This window comes from Fusarium solani, assembly GCF_023522795.1.
Source record: "Fusarium solani strain SB1 chromosome Unknown bctg00000003_1, whole genome shotgun sequence".
In the NCBI taxonomy this organism is placed as follows: Eukaryota; Fungi; Ascomycota; class Sordariomycetes; order Hypocreales; family Nectriaceae; genus Fusarium; species Fusarium solani.
The window spans coordinates 713,256-728,728 of record NW_027072154.1 but is presented as its reverse complement, the minus strand read 5'-3'; the positions used below and the strand labels follow the sequence as shown (position 1 = coordinate 728,728).

Genomic DNA, 15,473 nt, shown 5'->3' with positions numbered 1-15,473 from the left:
TTCCAGGAGCATCAACGAATTTCCACAGCCTCGCCGCCGTCAAAGGCATTGCGGGTGTCCCCTACGACCCAAAAAGAGCGATGATTTTCTTTCCGAAAGCCGGGGAGCCTATTTTGAACATGGCAATGTCTCGGAGCATGATGTCGCCTGTCCCTTTGCAAAATTTTCCCGCAAGCGCTCAACGACGAAGGCTGGAGCGCGATTTCATCTTCAGCTTCGAGGCCTATTCTCAACACTAGTCGACGTTAGCATGTGCTTAACGACGGGGGCAGGGGGCTTCAGTCTAAGTCCATGCTTTAGATACGTGCACATCCTCGCCGAAGGAGGCCCTGTGTTGGGGCTTATATCCAACTGCTTGTATCCACAACCTACTTCCGATGTCAGCAGGCAAGAAAGGACCACGGTGGATAAGCTCCGGAATATGAGAAGGCAGATTATAACGTGTTTCGAGCAAGGGACAGCATCGCCGTATGATATCGATCCGATGTTTTATGCCCCGTACTGGATAGTAAGTCTAAATAAATTCCATATCCTATTCTACATAGCCCAATGCTTTCGTTTTTTTCTCGTCGTAATTGCGTTCAAACCCACCTCACCTAGGTAGACCACACCTCTCCTGGCCGATAGGCAGATATCGATGTTGGCGAAAGTGGTCATTGTAAAAAGTGAATAAATTAAATACTAACCGCCTCACAGTCCCTACTACGTCAAATTAACGTCTTTTGCACACAGGGAGAATACGGCGAAGAAGTCTTCAGGGTTGCACTTGGCCTGATGCAATGGCTTGCTGATGTGAGTGCTCTGGGGATTGATAAACAGAGTGCTGAGATATGGTAGGTCAGGTCTTCATTTACATGCCATCAGGCTCAAATGTAACATGGTTATTTATATACAGGATGCGCGTTTCATTCAGCAGTTGGCAATGCTCGCTATCTAGGTTGCCGGACAACGACAAATATAGGACAATCACGCTTGACTTTCTCAGATGCCTTCTAGATACTGTTGAACCTGGCGACGAATCCGTCATGGAACTATTTGTCAGTTCCACTTTGGATTATATTCACCCGCTTCTGATGAGTTATGTACCGCGTAAGTCGAAGGACTCTCTAAGCCTCCAACACTATTTTGCTAATTGCTCAAGCAGCAGATTTGTCCCCAATGGCCTGGGCAATTCTCTCTAGGTCCATGCCCGAGCTTGAATACCAAATTAAGCTCGCCCCAGCCTCGGTGTTTGAGAGGACTTATGGCTACACGACGCTCCAACTTGCACGCCCTTGGCCACAAGGCTTCACGAGACTCATTCAGACCGATGCTCGGGTGCTACTTCATGAACCGATGCCAAACAATGGGAATATTTTCGTTCCTAATTATGCCATGAACTTTATGTCCTTGGATCCCCCTGCTCTGAGCACTCTGCTTGGCGCAGGATACACACTGTTTCCGGACAACGACTACAACACCTTGGGAGGACTTCTTTCAGATTGCACGGACACAACCGCACGAGTGATAGCCAGGCATCTCTCTGAAAGGTTCCGACGACTGTCTGAACTGGCAGCCAATTTTGGAATCATCTCGCAGAATGATCCCTCCATTCCAGATTTTGCCATGGCAGCCCGCTGGTGCCTCGTTCTTGAGGAGTTGGGCGAGTCGATTGATCCATCGATACGGGTGCCCATGAGCAACAACATGGTTCCTACTGTCTACCATTTTCCTCACATGCCGCTCCGCTTCTTTCCTATCTTCTACGAGCATGGGTTTGCCCACGCCAACATACGCGATCAGTGGGGACTGCCTCCGATGTTCGTTGGAAGGCTTTCTTTATTTTACTGTCACCACAAGTACTTTCTTACGGAGCGCGTGTCTGACGACCATACCTGGATATTCCATAACATGCCATGGCTCCGGCAACATGGGTTTCTTGGCCAGAAGCCTCATGATCCACTAGGGCTAGGACTCAACGTTGACGCAACCGGTGTCCACTACGTCGCTGCTAGAATGGGGTCAGACCTTGGCCTCAACTTTAATTATCAACAAGACATAGATCATTACTTGTCTCTAGCTGCAGATCTTTTGCGGCAATTCGTCAAGGACTCCCATCGAGACAAGTGCGTTTGCTGGTGCAATTTTGATGGTGACGGCTGTTCACCACTCAAGCTCCTCTGCAAGTCCCATGCACATCCGACAAAGCCTTACGGAGGGATCACGGTATACAAGCAACGTGAATTTCAGGCCACCAGCATCAAGAGGCTCCTCTTCGACTTTGACGTATTTGAGGACCCAACAGCAACTCCGACACCGAGTGTCAAACAACAGAGAGAAGGAGAGCAGACCACAAATACGCAGCCGTCGACGCGAGCGTTGGAGCTTGTTCGCCTCTTGACATTCGAAGCTCTCGAAATGACGCACACTTGTTGCATGCTTGAGGACGTAAAAACCGGCAATCGGAGTGAAATTAAGGTTATCCTAAGCTGCAACCCCAGCACCGTCAAAGACATTCAACAGTCCGAGGAAGAGAGAAGGAACGCTGAGCTCCTCGATACCCTGACGGAAGAGTTCTCCAATGTCATGCAGCAGGAGTATCAGGCAAAGTCTCTGTTTGATTTCATATTCGGGTACTGGAAAACTCGAATCGAGGGTCTCTACGCCGTGCGAGAAGAGGAGGTTCAGAAGATGCAAAATCACGTCAACAACGTGCGTACTGGTAAGTGCAATCACTTTCTTCCGTATCGTCTCAAGATTAAATAGTCTTATTGCATAGGTATCTGGCCTAGACCACTACGAAGACTGCTCTGGCCTTCTCCATGGCGGTTTTCTGAAGATGAATATTCTATGTCAGTCTACGAAGAGACAGGTCCGAAAGAAGATGTGGATAATGATGAGCAACAAGAAGGGGGGAATGCTGATGAAGGGGGTAGAGGGATCGCAGGTTTTGTTCAATATCGCCCTAAGCTCAAAGACCAGTTATTGCCGCACTTTGAAATATAAAGCAATTTTTGACTTGTCTTTAACAGAGATATAGACAGCGTGGCCATAGTTTGATCTCACGAAACCAATATCGAACATAATAATGTCTGAGATAGTGCTACTTGACAGCCTATCGCTCCTGCCTCTATGCAAGAACAAATGTATTAGAAGTTACAGTTTCTACCTTTTCACACAGTGTTGGGTACGGCAGGAAAGACGACGGGTTGTAAATAGAATGATAGCGATAGACCCAGAGGTTAAATTCAGAGTTAACAAAAAAGTATTTCCTAATGGTTGCACTAAATATTGTGTACTGAAGAGCTGTGTATCACTACATCGTTATGTCCTAGGCTTCAAGGCCTTCTGCACCTAACATCACTTGCCAAGAGGCTCACGAACCGCTGGGACATACTATAACAAGGCAGAGCGTCAGTAACATCCATTTTGAAGAGTAGACTCTACACTAGACTCACTGGCAGGACCTGAACTTTTTCAAGGTCCCACACGCCGCTGGTGGCGTATACATCATTCTCAATGATTCTGTGCACCTCGTCGATGCTCTCGGCGGAATAGACGACAACACTCCCCTTGAATAGAGCTGGCTCTCCGTCAACAGGGTGCTTTTCAAAAATAGCTCCTATCAATGCCGGTTAGATAATAATTGATTTAGTTATAATCACTCACCGCCTGCTGGTAGTGTCCCGGAAGCGATCAATGGTTTGATGCCTTCATAGTGCGTCCTTCGAGGCGTGATGTCAATTATGATACTGTAAGCGGCTCAAGCGACTTACGCTTTCACTTTCTTTCTGATTTCCAATACATTAGGCTTATCGGGCATGATTGCAAGCCATTCTTTCTTTGCTACACCCGTCGCCATAGTACGTTGTGCTTGGTGAAGGGTGGAGTGTCTTGGTGCCAAGGGGGGTCGGGCGAGTGAACGCAGGATAGAAGCTGACATGATGAGCTAGATGATGATCCGAGGGTAGGTCATTGAATAAAATATCGGCAAAATTACATTGTATTTATCTATCTCTGTCTATCATTCGCTGGGAATGGCTTCCGTCTCCCTCCGGTACATGAGCGGGATGTCATTCCGGCGGTACGTACCGAACGGAGTGAGATTCCGGACCTCACTTCAAAACGCCGTGATAACCACGGGAATGTTTCCCATTCATCTCATGTAGGCTTTTCTTACTGCAAAGGGCCAATCTGTTCTTTTTTCATCATCATGTCTCTCTGCCGCTCTTTCCTTCGCGTTGAAAGCTCTCTTTCAAACCTTCGTCCTCAAACCCTCAGACTAACAAGCAATCTCCATATCCACGGCCAGCCCAGCACGCACCCCCGCCGAACATTCTCCTCTTCAATGCCGCTCCGGGCCATCATACAGCCGGTATTTAGCCCTGAGGCTATTCATCGTAAGTGCTTCTTATTGCTCCACCAACCCGGGGCTGATACCTATCGTCAGCAATTGGACCCTACTCCCAAGCCATCAAGGCCAATGGCTTCGTGTTTCTTTCCGGTCAACTTCCAGCCGATCCTCAAGGCAAGTTGATCGAAGGTACCGCCGCCGATAAGGCGCACAAGATGTGCCAGAATGCTCGGGCAGTCCTGGAGGCAGCCGGTTCTAGCCTGGACAAGGTCGTCAAAGTCACGGTGAGTGCTTGAGACCGGTCATGAAGCGCCCTACTAACAAGATACAAGGTCTACTTTCACAACATGGATGATTTCAAGGAGGTAAATGAGGTGTATGCCGAGTATTTCCCTCACAAGCCAGCTCGGAGCGCCTGCGAGGTAACAAAGCTGCCACTGGGTGCAAGCCTGGAGATGGATATTATTGCTGTACAGTAGATATTTGACATGGGAACGCATACTTGGCACACCACATTTGCCTTTTGACACACTGCCCACCGAGGATAATTGTCTAACCTTGACAAATTCTTATGAATATATCCTTCTGTTATTTGATAGTAGTGATCTCAGAGCGCAAGGGAACTATCTACTATTAGATGAATTTTCTTTTGTTGTTACTTCGATAGCGTGTCCGCCGTGCACAAGATGAAAGAACACAATAATGAATATGACACGGTTTTGCTATCATGTGCTCATTGTTGTGTTCTTTGACCCTGTGCACGGCGGACACGTCATCGAGATAACACAATAACAATACTGCAACACTTCCAAAGCCTTCTTGTTCTTCACCTTCGTCTCGTGACAGCCATACAAGATCAAATAGTGGAAAGATAAGTCTTACAGGCAAGGCAGCATCTTTCATCTTCCATAGGGAGGATAACGGCCTTCCATTTATCCTCCCCTGGAAAGATGAAGGGTGGCATCTTGCCTGCGAGGCTCACCTTTCCACCATTTGGCCTTGTAGAGCTGCCGCAATAAGAAGGCTCGCCCTCCCAGAGAGTCTCACGAGAGGCATCGTTCAACCAGAAGAAAAGACGGTGGCGTGATTTCGGAGCAGATGTGGAGGAGCTTCTATAGAAACGGCTGTTTTCGTTCTCTTCGCCGGGTTCAAGTTGCCTAGAAGAATTCATCAGCGGCACACGGGTGGGGAGGGGAAGTGAACCGGGGAGGCTTCAGTCTCATCACAATGAAAGTAAATGGTTTATTAGCAATGATGATGATGCTCGATTCTTGAGCAAAGCTGTACACCGCTTGTCGCTCGGTAAGGGTTAACCCTCTTGTCGAAACATCGTCCCTGGTACGATGACGGTGGAGTCGATTGCGGAGCCGGCGGGCGGGAGCGAGCACGATCCCTGCTAGGGAGTGGAGGTTTTCGGCAGTTCGAGATGGAGAGGACCCGTTCTCGACGACATGGCCTGTTGAGCAGTGATTTACAGTGTATAAACTTGATATGAAATACCCGATTGGGTGCCTGGAAAAGATTGGTGTCGTGTTTCGAGGTAGGTAGAGTAAGGAGAACAGACAAGACAGCCAGACGGTCGCTAATTCTCATCCTTCGCACCACCAAACGCTCAGGATGGTTTCGTCCTAAAGTAGGCAACTATGAGCAAGAATGAGTACGAATATATTTACATCTTCGCTATACACTCTTCCATTCGTAATAATAATACCTCATACCAATTCTTGAGGTAATCATGCATTTGTCACTTCTTTACTTAGGTACCTCACAGACAAAGTGCCCCTCACTGCATCCTCCAGCCTCTTCTCTCTTCGCGCTCGACAAACAGCCAATTCCCTCGGTTAGACACACAATGCAACCCTGATCAGTCGATTCACCTCCGCATTTCGGGTCATCCAGGATGCAAGGGAGCTTCTCCTCCAGTCAAAAACGACCTCTTCATCCAGGGGTAGCAGCACCCCCGCGGGACTACCGTCTGGGGAAATCCGGGGTTGAGTGAGACAGGGTCCAAGTACTGCTAATGTATCCCGACTGTATCGTGGCTGCTTGTGTATCTGCCTCTCTGCTTCTCCAAATACCATTTAGTGACTTCTTGCGAAACCTAGATAATCTCACTCAAACGCCTCGCATACGCATCCATGACGCCATGAAATTTCCCGCCTTTCACCTCCTTTAAAGAGCAACTGCCCCAACCTCCTCAACAGTTCGGCTCTGTCCCTCGTCCTGCGGGGTCGAAAGCTCACGAACACACAAAGTCTCAACCTCAATTGAACAGCTCCAGCATCATGTCAGCCCTCGGAAGTCGCGTCGCTCGCTCTGTGGTCGCTCTTCGACCTCTCCCCGCAGTTCAACGCGGTCTCCGCACATCGAGCGCTGTTCGTCAGGAAGACCCGCACCCTTACGAGGCGAAGGAGCCAAAGCCGAGAGGTGACCAGTAAGTCTGGGCCTTGATCCATCGAAGAATTCATCGGCTAATTGATCTTCCCAGGAACAAGTTGCTTGCCCTTGGTGCTGTTGCCGTTGGAGTCGGATTCTGGTGGTTCTACCGAGGAGGCAAGCCAGCACCCGCGACCGAATCGTCAGGCGAAAAGGCTGCGAGCAAGTAGAGGCGATAAATTCCTGCGAGACTCTGCGACTCGATGATTGCATATCACGTACACGATCGAAGCATTGAGAAAGCGACAGCAACATGGAAAAGTAGTCTATTTACTCATAGTCCCGAAAAGAGGGCTCGATAGCTTGCGAAATTGAACTCGGCTGTTCCGACAGAGTCCTTTGTGCTGTTGAATTATGTCTTGGTGATAGGGGAGCCGCATCGAGCCCTGGTGTACTGCTGTACTTGTGTGGATGGGATCACTGAACATCACGACACATGGCCGTAAAAGCGCTCATCTCGCCAATTCCAGCTTCGGTAGACATCCATGTCGAAAGAAACAGGCCACCAATGCTGAGTGCTTGAGAATTTGCAGATATTGTGTTATGCTAACCAAATGATATTGATAGAAATACCAGTCACCCCTTGGAAGGGCATATCCTGAGGAATATTCCAGCGGATTCAAACCATCAGACCATCAGAAACAACTATACTGACTAAAAAACCCCTACTCCAGTACATCAGTGGTTTCAAATCTCCCCCGTCGTTCAGTAGCTACATCCATGGCAAGCGCCGTGCCTTTGAAGAACAGGGAGCAATAAAGGGCCGTTGTAACTCTCCTCATACGATCTTGCACCTTAAGAGTTTCCACGTCAGTTATCAATATTTGAATTACTAGTTTCATCGCTCAACCAATGAACAAGGGTCATGTGTGTATTGTCAGGAGATCGACTGCTTGGTTTGATATCCAATTACCATTCATCACTTCGGCCCATTTCTTGTATATTTTTATTATATCATCACTCTGAAATACGCTCGATGGCTAAAACACTCAGTGTTTATTTAGGCAGCCCCCTGTTATGGTCGAAGTCGCGGTCCGTCTGTTCCAGGCCAACCTTGACTTTGTTGATCACCTCTGCGAAAGAAGGATGCCTCTGAGTCGAAGCACTCAAAGCACGGCTCTTGAATCCTACAACCTGTAACCCTCCGCCATCCGGTTGCTGCGTCTAACCGGCTGTACTGTATTTTCGATGTCACCCAGCGCCAGCATCAGAGGATTGAGATCTTGATTCCTCCTACCCATACGTATCAATCGCGGCCACTGCCTAAAATCCAGTCCCTGTCACTTCCTTGGAATTGCACTTGGTTTTATGTTATCACCGTATTAACTAACAATTTGATTAATTTGATTAAGAATCAATTAATCCCCTAGCAAGACTCCTTCAGCTATTCGCTGGGCATGGTCAGCCAGCTTGGTCAGAAGGAGTTCAGGAGTCTCTTCACTGCCCTCGAGGGCGAGACTTTGAGGCTCCCTAACCAACCATCCTAACTTTGCTAAAGAATAACAAGACATAATATACTTACCAATATCCAGGCACGCGCACAATCAACCAAGGCCTCCATGGGTGTCAGGCTGTAGAACCCTCCCACCTTGCAGCACAGCCTGATGGCCAGCACATCAAGGCAAACGAGGCGCGGAAAATCCGAAGTTCTGCAAGTGCCTTGCAATCAACCAGTTTAGGATGTCTGAACGATGTCAGCCCAGGCTCATACAATCTCTTTTCCGTATTCAATGCCTGCCCTGCGACATGTCAGAATGTTTTCGAAACCAACTACTCCTTCAACACACATTTATAAAACATGGTTCGTATTCAGTTGTTGACACTCCAATGTTATCCAATTTTCTTGCGGCCATGTAAGCCTCGCCATGCAATGCTACCACAAGCTGCATACATGGCTCCAATGCTTTTCAGCTCTGGACTGCTGCGTCCATTTGATGACTCCTTCAGGCCAGACTTTCCCCAGTGACATATGCTTTTGTGAAAATGCAGCCAGTCAGAATGATATATATCATTGGTTCAGTTCTCTGGTTGGGTGGCCGCAGGTTGAAAATCCATGGCTGAGCTCAGCCGACAGGCAGTGAGGTTCGCCGGCCTCCCCAGCCACCTTCGACAACTAACCGCCGATCGGCTTCTTAAACATGTTTTGAATCCGCTGAAGAGGAATCCATGGCAGTTTCCACGGCAACAAAGCGTTCTCTGACACACAGTGGTGTCGGTGTTCAACACTTTTGGGAGCTTCCAAGACTGCCTCTTCCGCCACTTCAGAGTAGTATTATGACTTTGGCAACATTCATATAATTATTAACTATCACTCTTCATCAAAGGTTATCAGAGACTCTGAGTTTGTATGCGGGTGGCGAATGGTACTCAAGTTGCAGTGATATAAGAAGACGACCATGGACAATGGACAGGCTCATCCGTCAACCGTCAAGGCAACGCGGCAGTTGCAGCCGCCAACGTAACAACACAGACAATAAACAAATCAAAATAAACTAAGCCTTGATTCTCTCGTCACTCACCTAGGTTCCTTTTCCCAACAGACATCCGAGCCTCACACGAGCCGAGGCTACTGGTCAATCGCCATGGTCGTTCATCCAAGCCCCCGGGGCACCCTCTCAGGCATCTTCAGCTGGACAGTGCCCTACCAAGCCCCTGTGGTTGTGTCAAAAGTCCCAATTGCCTATTCATAGCCTGATTTTAACTGCGCCCTTGCAGATGTTGTAGGCGCTTAAAAAGATCAGAGCCTGCTTCAACCGGTGATAAAAGCGTCAAAAGGATGAATATTTCTTCTCTCTCTTTTAAAGACAGAAACTCCACTATCAAATCTTTTACCTCTTGCAAGCAACTAAAACAATGTTGTTCCCTCTCGTCCTCGGCCTGCTCCGCGTCGTCCACGGTGTTGTTCACAACGCTACATACGACGAATACCCCAACTACGCCATTACATGCCTCTCCTACAACGGAACCGAATTCCCAAACAACTTTGCCAACAATTGCGACTACGCGAGTGGTGAATGTTGCACGAGTCCGTACAAAGCCATCATCGCGGCGACATGGGAGTGTGTGTTTGGTCACATTGCGGGAAGGAAGAGTCTTTGGAGGCCTTTGGGATATTTGTCGACTTTTGCGAAGATATGGGGCATCCACTACGAAAGAAGGACATACCTACGGGGTATGAATCTGTCGTAGATGGTGCCGACGATGAGGGCGAAGACAAAGACAAGGATGACGATGGTGGGTTATAACAACAAAAGTTCTCATGGTCTTGATAACTAATATTCTCAAGACAATTTCGCTGGCACAGGCCTATCGAATGCCCAGATTATCGGCATCGCGGTCGGAGCAGGCGTAACTGCAACAGTAACAGCTATTGGTCTTGTGCTCAAGTGCTGCTTTGAAGAGCTGTGGAATAGCTGTCTAGGGCGTAGCCGCTAATGATACGCTTGTGGCTAGGGGAAACAAGGCCTAACTCCTTTCAATTATCGAACACAAAATTTGTGTCAAATGTGCTTAGAGATATCATAATACCGTATATACTATAGATCTATTTTATTTACTATTTCATCAATCTATTATTACTTATTACCCACCTTTAGAGGACAAGGTGATGTTCTTGCGTTGTCCCCCAGCTTCTCCCCCACAGTGTAGGGTAGGCACAGTAACCCCTATTTACACGTGCAGAAGGCCCCTCCTCCCTTTGGCAACTAATTTAGTTGAGATTTCCCTTTTGGTGACCGCCTTTACTTCTCCAGGGTGTCCCCTCCTCCCTCATCCCGCGCCAACACCAACAAAACAAAAACAGGCCAGCAACAGCTCTTCAATCTTTTCGCAAGATTGTTGATTTTCCTTCCTCACGAGCTCCTGACCTCCTCCTCAAACCTACGACATCATGTCTCTCCACGTTCCTCTGGCGCATCGCCCCAAGGATCAGGGCGCCACCAAGGCCGTCATCTTGGTATAGCTTCACCTCCTGACTCTGCACCTCAACAAACAAGCTAACTTTCTACAGGTCGGCGGTCCCTCCCGAGGCACGCGCTTCCGTCCCCTCTCCCTCGACGTCCCCAAGCCCCTCTTCGAGGTCGCCGGCCACCCCATCATCTGGCACTGCCTCTCGTCCGTCGCGCGCGTTCCCAACAAGCAGATCCAGGAGGTCTACATCATCGGCTACTACGACGAGTCCGTCTTCCGCGACTTTATCAAGGACTCTGCAAAGGAGTTTCCCGCCATTACTATCAAGTACCTCCGCGAGTACGAGGCTCTTGGTACCGCTGGTGGTCTGTACCACTTCCGAGATGCCATCCTCAAGGGCCGTCCCGAGAGGCTGTTTGTCCTCAACGCCGACGTCTGCTGCTCTTTCCCTCTCGATGAGATGCTCAAGCTCTTCAACGACAAGGACGCCGAGGCTGTTATCCTCGGTACCCGCGTGAGCGACGAGGCTGCCACAAACTTTGGCTGCATCGTCTCCGACGCCCACACCCGCCGTGTTCTTCACTACGTCGAGAAGCCCGAGTCGCGCATCAGCAACCTCATCAACTGCGGCGTGTACCTCTTCTCCACCGAGGCCATCTTCCCCTCGATCCGCTCCGCCATCAAGCGCCGTCTCGACCGCCCCGCCCGTCTGGTGTCGTACCCCTCGTCCGACAACCTCGAGAACAGCTTCATCCTCCCCGACGACGACGACGACGATGAGGAGAAGAAGAGCGAGGTCATCCGTCTCGAGCAGGATATTCTCAGTGACATGGCCGACAACAAGCAGTTCTTTGTCTACGAGACAAAGGATTTCTGGCGCCAGATCAAGACGGCCGGCTCAGCTGTCCCCGCCAACGCCCTCTACCTCCAAAAGGCCGCCCAGTCTGAGCTGAGCGACGAGCTCGCCCCCCCTAGCGCCCATATCGTGCCTCCCGTCTTCATCCACCCCACCGCCGATGTCCACCCTACCGCCAAGCTCGGTCCCAACGTGAGCATCGGACCCCGAGTCCACATCGGCGCCGGCGCGCGTGTCAAGGAGAGCATTGTCCTCGAGGACTCTGAGATCAGGCACGACGCCTGCGTCCTCTACTCCATTATTGGTTGGGGTAGCCGTGTTGGCGCTTGGGCCCGTGTTGAGGGTACTCCTACCCCCGTCGGCAGCCACTCGACGAGTATCATCAAGAACGGCGTCAAGGTCCAGAGCATCACCATCCTGGGCAAGGACTGTGGTGTCGGCGATGAGGTTCGCGTTCAGAACTGTGTCTGCCTGCCGTACAAGGAGCTTAAGAGGGTACGCTACCCACAATATCATGACAATAAACCAATGCTAACAGACAATAGGATGTCGCTAACGAAGTCATCATGTAAGCCTAGTACTGCCTGTACACCCATCACATTAGACACATGCAGAAACATTGTCCATTTTGGACAATGCATGCATGATAAAAGCCTAGGATGCTATCTGCTTTGCTTGTTGAAGCTGCAGCACAGCACGTAATGGAGGAGGTATATAGCCAGGACCAGCACAGCACATGAAAGCAGACAAGGTGTTTCAGTTCAGTTGGCGCACAGTAAAAGCGGCACATGATAGATCAAGTGAGTATACCAGAAAAAGCAACATGGGCGTGTATTCCGTCCAAGTCCTCTCCATTAGGAGTCGTCTCCATTGAGAGTCGTGCTACACACTACCTATTCCTCCTCTTCTCATGCCGTCTAAGAGTCGTGCTATACACTATTCCTCTCCTCACGCCCTCCAAGATCCAAAGTCTCCATCTAGGGGTATTCATCCGTATCATGCCCCTCTTCAGGGGCGACGTCCTGTATCCTTTTGCTTACTCCCCTGCCTTGCCCCAAACGGTCAAGCGTCCAACACGCCAGCCAACCCCTCCTCTTGTCCCGGCTGCATGAGGTAAAATAGCTCTATCTATCCGACAAATGTACCAATGAGATCCAGGCTATATATAGGTACTGTAGTGCAGTGCTGCAAGGTTGCGTATCATTCGTGTCTTCGTTTGAGTTCGTGAGATGTGACTTTCCGAGCGAGACTGGTTTCTCACTTGAAGTCAAATAGTCAAATTCGCTATCAAGTGGTAATGGAGATCACTCCTCTCTCTTGATGTTGAGCCGGCTCGGCGTTCTGGGCAGCATTGGGCTGCTGGGTCTGCTGGTGGTCAAGCCAAGAGGACCCTCATAGTCCAGTGGATTGACGCTCAGCCGGTTTGCTGCCATGTTGCGAGGCGTCTGGTAGGGTTCGATGGCCGCCTTCTCAAAGGTGTGGATCTGGATTGGCGGAGGGCGACGAATGACGCGGTCCGAGGCATTGTATATCCAGGTAGAGAGGAGAACAAGGGAAGTGCCGATAATGAACTATACCGGATATCAGTACCGACTATGGCGCCACCATTCCAGCTGAGAGAACTTACCGTTAGAGACACTTCAAAGTGGAATACCAAGACGCTAATCAAGAAACTAATGACAATGCTGATGCTTGTCGCAAAGTTCTTGACAATGTTGTCGGCATCGCGAATCACCACGCTCGCCAGTATACCGCCTGCAGCTTGAAGGAAAACGGCAGTCCAGACAACCCAATTGTAGCCCTCAAAGAAGCCATGCTCGCTGATGCCCTCTCCATCTTGCCAAATGACACCACCCAGTCCCGCAGCGAAGATCGAGTAGAAGCTCAGCTGCACATTTCGGATCCAGACACTAGCTTGTGTTGGACTCTCTTTCAGGAGCTTCTCAAAGTAGACACCCGTCAAGCCAGACACAGTGGCAGCCACAAGGACAGAAGTAAGCCCGACCGAGTAGTTCATGAGGGGATCAAGAGGAGGCAGGTCATTATCGATGCCCTGGTAGGTCGCAGATCGCTTGGCCAGTTTTCCAGAGCCACCATCACTAGGGACGTGACCGAGTTCGTGGAGCGAGCGGGGAAAGAAGTGGTCCGTCATGTGGCGCAGAGGGATGTATGAGGGACTGGACGAGGAGCTGCCTTGCGGGAGGGAGACGACCGAGACACCAAGGGTGAGGATGATGAGGGCGAACCAGCGCTTGGGACCGAGGTGTCGACGGAGAAGGACGACGCTGAAGAGGGCCGTGATGAGGATCTGGTAGTTGGTCAGTTTCCTGTTCTGACGGCGCATTGCGAAGCACAGCAACAAACCTTGAGCTGGTAAAGCACCTGGAAGTGGACGGCATCCAAGTTTCCCACAGCCACGTACTGCAGTAGGTTCTGAAGGGTATAGAACGCAGCCGTTAGGGCAAGCTTCCAACCATCGCCCGCAAAGACCGAGTTGTAGATTTGCTCAAACAGGACGGTGGCTGGTGTCGTGGGAGCCAAAGTTTTGGAGGTGTCGTAGATGGCTAGCGAGAGGGACACGGCGAGCTTGATGATCTCGTTGAGGAAGACGGCGGTCGAGGTAAAGTAGCGGTGGTCGCCGGTCGGAGGCATCATGCGGGAGTAGTGCATGATCTGTAAGTCGTTAGCACCAGCCGGTACAGCTGTAGAACTTGATCGCGTACCAAGATGAGGGCAGAGTTTTGAAAGGTCAGCTATAACAGCAGTCAGCGCAAAAGAAACCCACATGCCAGAAGCTGGCAGAGCTTGATCATACCGTTGTAAGCGACCATTGCTTCTTGGTGAGCCCCAGAAAGGTGCCCTGGCTCGCAGCTGGAGCTTTAGGGAACTGGAGGATCGCCATGGTTCAAGCTCGTGAATCCCAAGGTAACGCAACGCGATGCTGTAGAAAGAGAAAAAAAAGAGGTGTATCCCCTCGGCGACCTTGGGTTTAAAGGAGTGAAATGCGCCTGAAACCGCGACGAGCCAACTTGCGACGGTAGTTGCCGAAGGCGCAATGCGACACAGCAACAACGAAAGCGGCTTTCTGAGACTTTTGCTTGCTGGTCGATGGATGTCGCCCGTCCTCTTCGCGCCCCTCGAATAATTGTGTCGCTCAATTGACGTCAATAGCTGTAGCTCCTCTTCCTTCTCGGACTTGGTCGAGGCCCCTCCGCGATCGCAAGCGCGTGCCGTGCTGCCAAGGCTCGGGAGCCAAGATTTCGAGGGGTTCGGTCGTCTCTCGGCGTCGCGTGTCCGTGCTCGTTTAACGAAAAATGGTCCCTCGCTCGCAGTGTCGACAGAAAGAAGATCGCAAATCAAGCTGTACCGAGTTCAAGTGAAAAAATAAAGAGGAGAGAAACGGGAAACTCGAAGCAAGGGAGAAAGAAGGAAGGAGAGGGAAAAGAGGCGGGGAGGAGGATCCTCAAAAAAGGAAACCTGCATAGGACAAGAGACACACCCTGGGGGAGTGAAACAAGAGTCCAGAACAAGAAGAAGAAAAAATGCCAAGAAAGAAAAAGTACAAGCATGGAAAGTGTACCAACCAAGTCCTTTTCCCCTGTCATTCAATGAGCAAAAAAGGGGAGAAGAGCAGAAGTACGGTAAGGCAGGCAGGAACGCATGTGGTGTGCCCTTTCCCATTTTTTCTCCACTATTTTTTGGTGGCGGGGGGGGGACTGGGCCTGACAGGGCAGGGCAGGGGCACAGCTGCTTCCTTCCACTGTTTCTTGTTTCTTCAGCACAATAAAGCTTTTATCATGCAGCTTGTCAACGATTGGATGGCCCCTTTTTGACTCTAACAGCTTTCTATTATTCACTTTCTCCTTTTTTAAATGTCTAATTATGCTTCTCTCTAATTGAACAATTAAATAAATGGTTACATACTACCCAACCAAGCAC

The 15,473-nt window shown here is 50.0% G+C and overlaps 6 protein-coding genes across 6 annotated transcripts; 4 read left to right on the top strand and 2 right to left on the bottom strand.

Annotated features, from left to right (window-relative positions):
* Positions 1-3,339: 3,339 nt before the first annotated feature.
* MRS44_005799 (uncharacterized protein) lies at positions 3,340-3,922 on the bottom strand (the record flags this gene model as incomplete). The annotated part of the gene is made up of 4 exons (XM_065621537.1): positions 3,340-3,375; positions 3,438-3,601; positions 3,649-3,704; positions 3,756-3,922. The coding sequence occupies 4 exons, from the start codon at positions 3,920-3,922 to the stop codon at positions 3,340-3,342; spliced, it is 423 nt and encodes a 140-aa protein (XP_065477609.1).
* A 270-nt stretch (positions 3,923-4,192) lies between these two features.
* On the top strand, positions 4,193-4,812 carry MRS44_005798 (uncharacterized protein; the record flags this gene model as incomplete). Its single annotated transcript, XM_046271981.2, has 3 exons — positions 4,193-4,379; positions 4,430-4,617; positions 4,666-4,812. The coding sequence occupies 3 exons, from the start codon at positions 4,193-4,195 to the stop codon at positions 4,810-4,812; spliced, it is 522 nt and encodes a 173-aa protein (XP_046140634.1).
* Positions 4,813-6,618: 1,806 nt separating this feature from the next.
* On the top strand, positions 6,619-6,939 carry MRS44_005797 (uncharacterized protein; the record flags this gene model as incomplete). The annotated part of the gene is made up of 2 exons (XM_046280593.1): positions 6,619-6,767; positions 6,822-6,939. 2 exons carry the CDS (start codon positions 6,619-6,621, stop codon positions 6,937-6,939), a joined length of 267 nt encoding a protein of 88 aa, XP_046140635.1.
* A 2,683-nt stretch (positions 6,940-9,622) lies between these two features.
* On the top strand, positions 9,623-10,204 carry MRS44_005796 (uncharacterized protein; the record flags this gene model as incomplete). Its single annotated transcript, XM_046281919.2, has 3 exons — positions 9,623-9,830; positions 9,959-10,003; positions 10,056-10,204. The coding sequence occupies 3 exons, from the start codon at positions 9,623-9,625 to the stop codon at positions 10,202-10,204; spliced, it is 402 nt and encodes a 133-aa protein (XP_046140636.1).
* Positions 10,205-10,658: 454 nt separating this feature from the next.
* MRS44_005795 (uncharacterized protein) lies at positions 10,659-12,106 on the top strand (the record flags this gene model as incomplete). The annotated part of the gene is made up of 3 exons (XM_046283806.2): positions 10,659-10,724; positions 10,779-12,029; positions 12,080-12,106. 3 exons carry the CDS (start codon positions 10,659-10,661, stop codon positions 12,104-12,106), a joined length of 1,344 nt encoding a protein of 447 aa, XP_046140637.1.
* A 732-nt stretch (positions 12,107-12,838) lies between these two features.
* Positions 12,839-14,436, bottom strand: MRS44_005794 (uncharacterized protein; the record flags this gene model as incomplete). Its single annotated transcript, XM_046270080.2, has 5 exons — positions 12,839-13,105; positions 13,162-13,842; positions 13,899-14,207; positions 14,258-14,287; positions 14,350-14,436. 5 exons carry the CDS (start codon positions 14,434-14,436, stop codon positions 12,839-12,841), a joined length of 1,374 nt encoding a protein of 457 aa, XP_046140638.1.
* Positions 14,437-15,473: the final 1,037 nt, after the last annotated feature.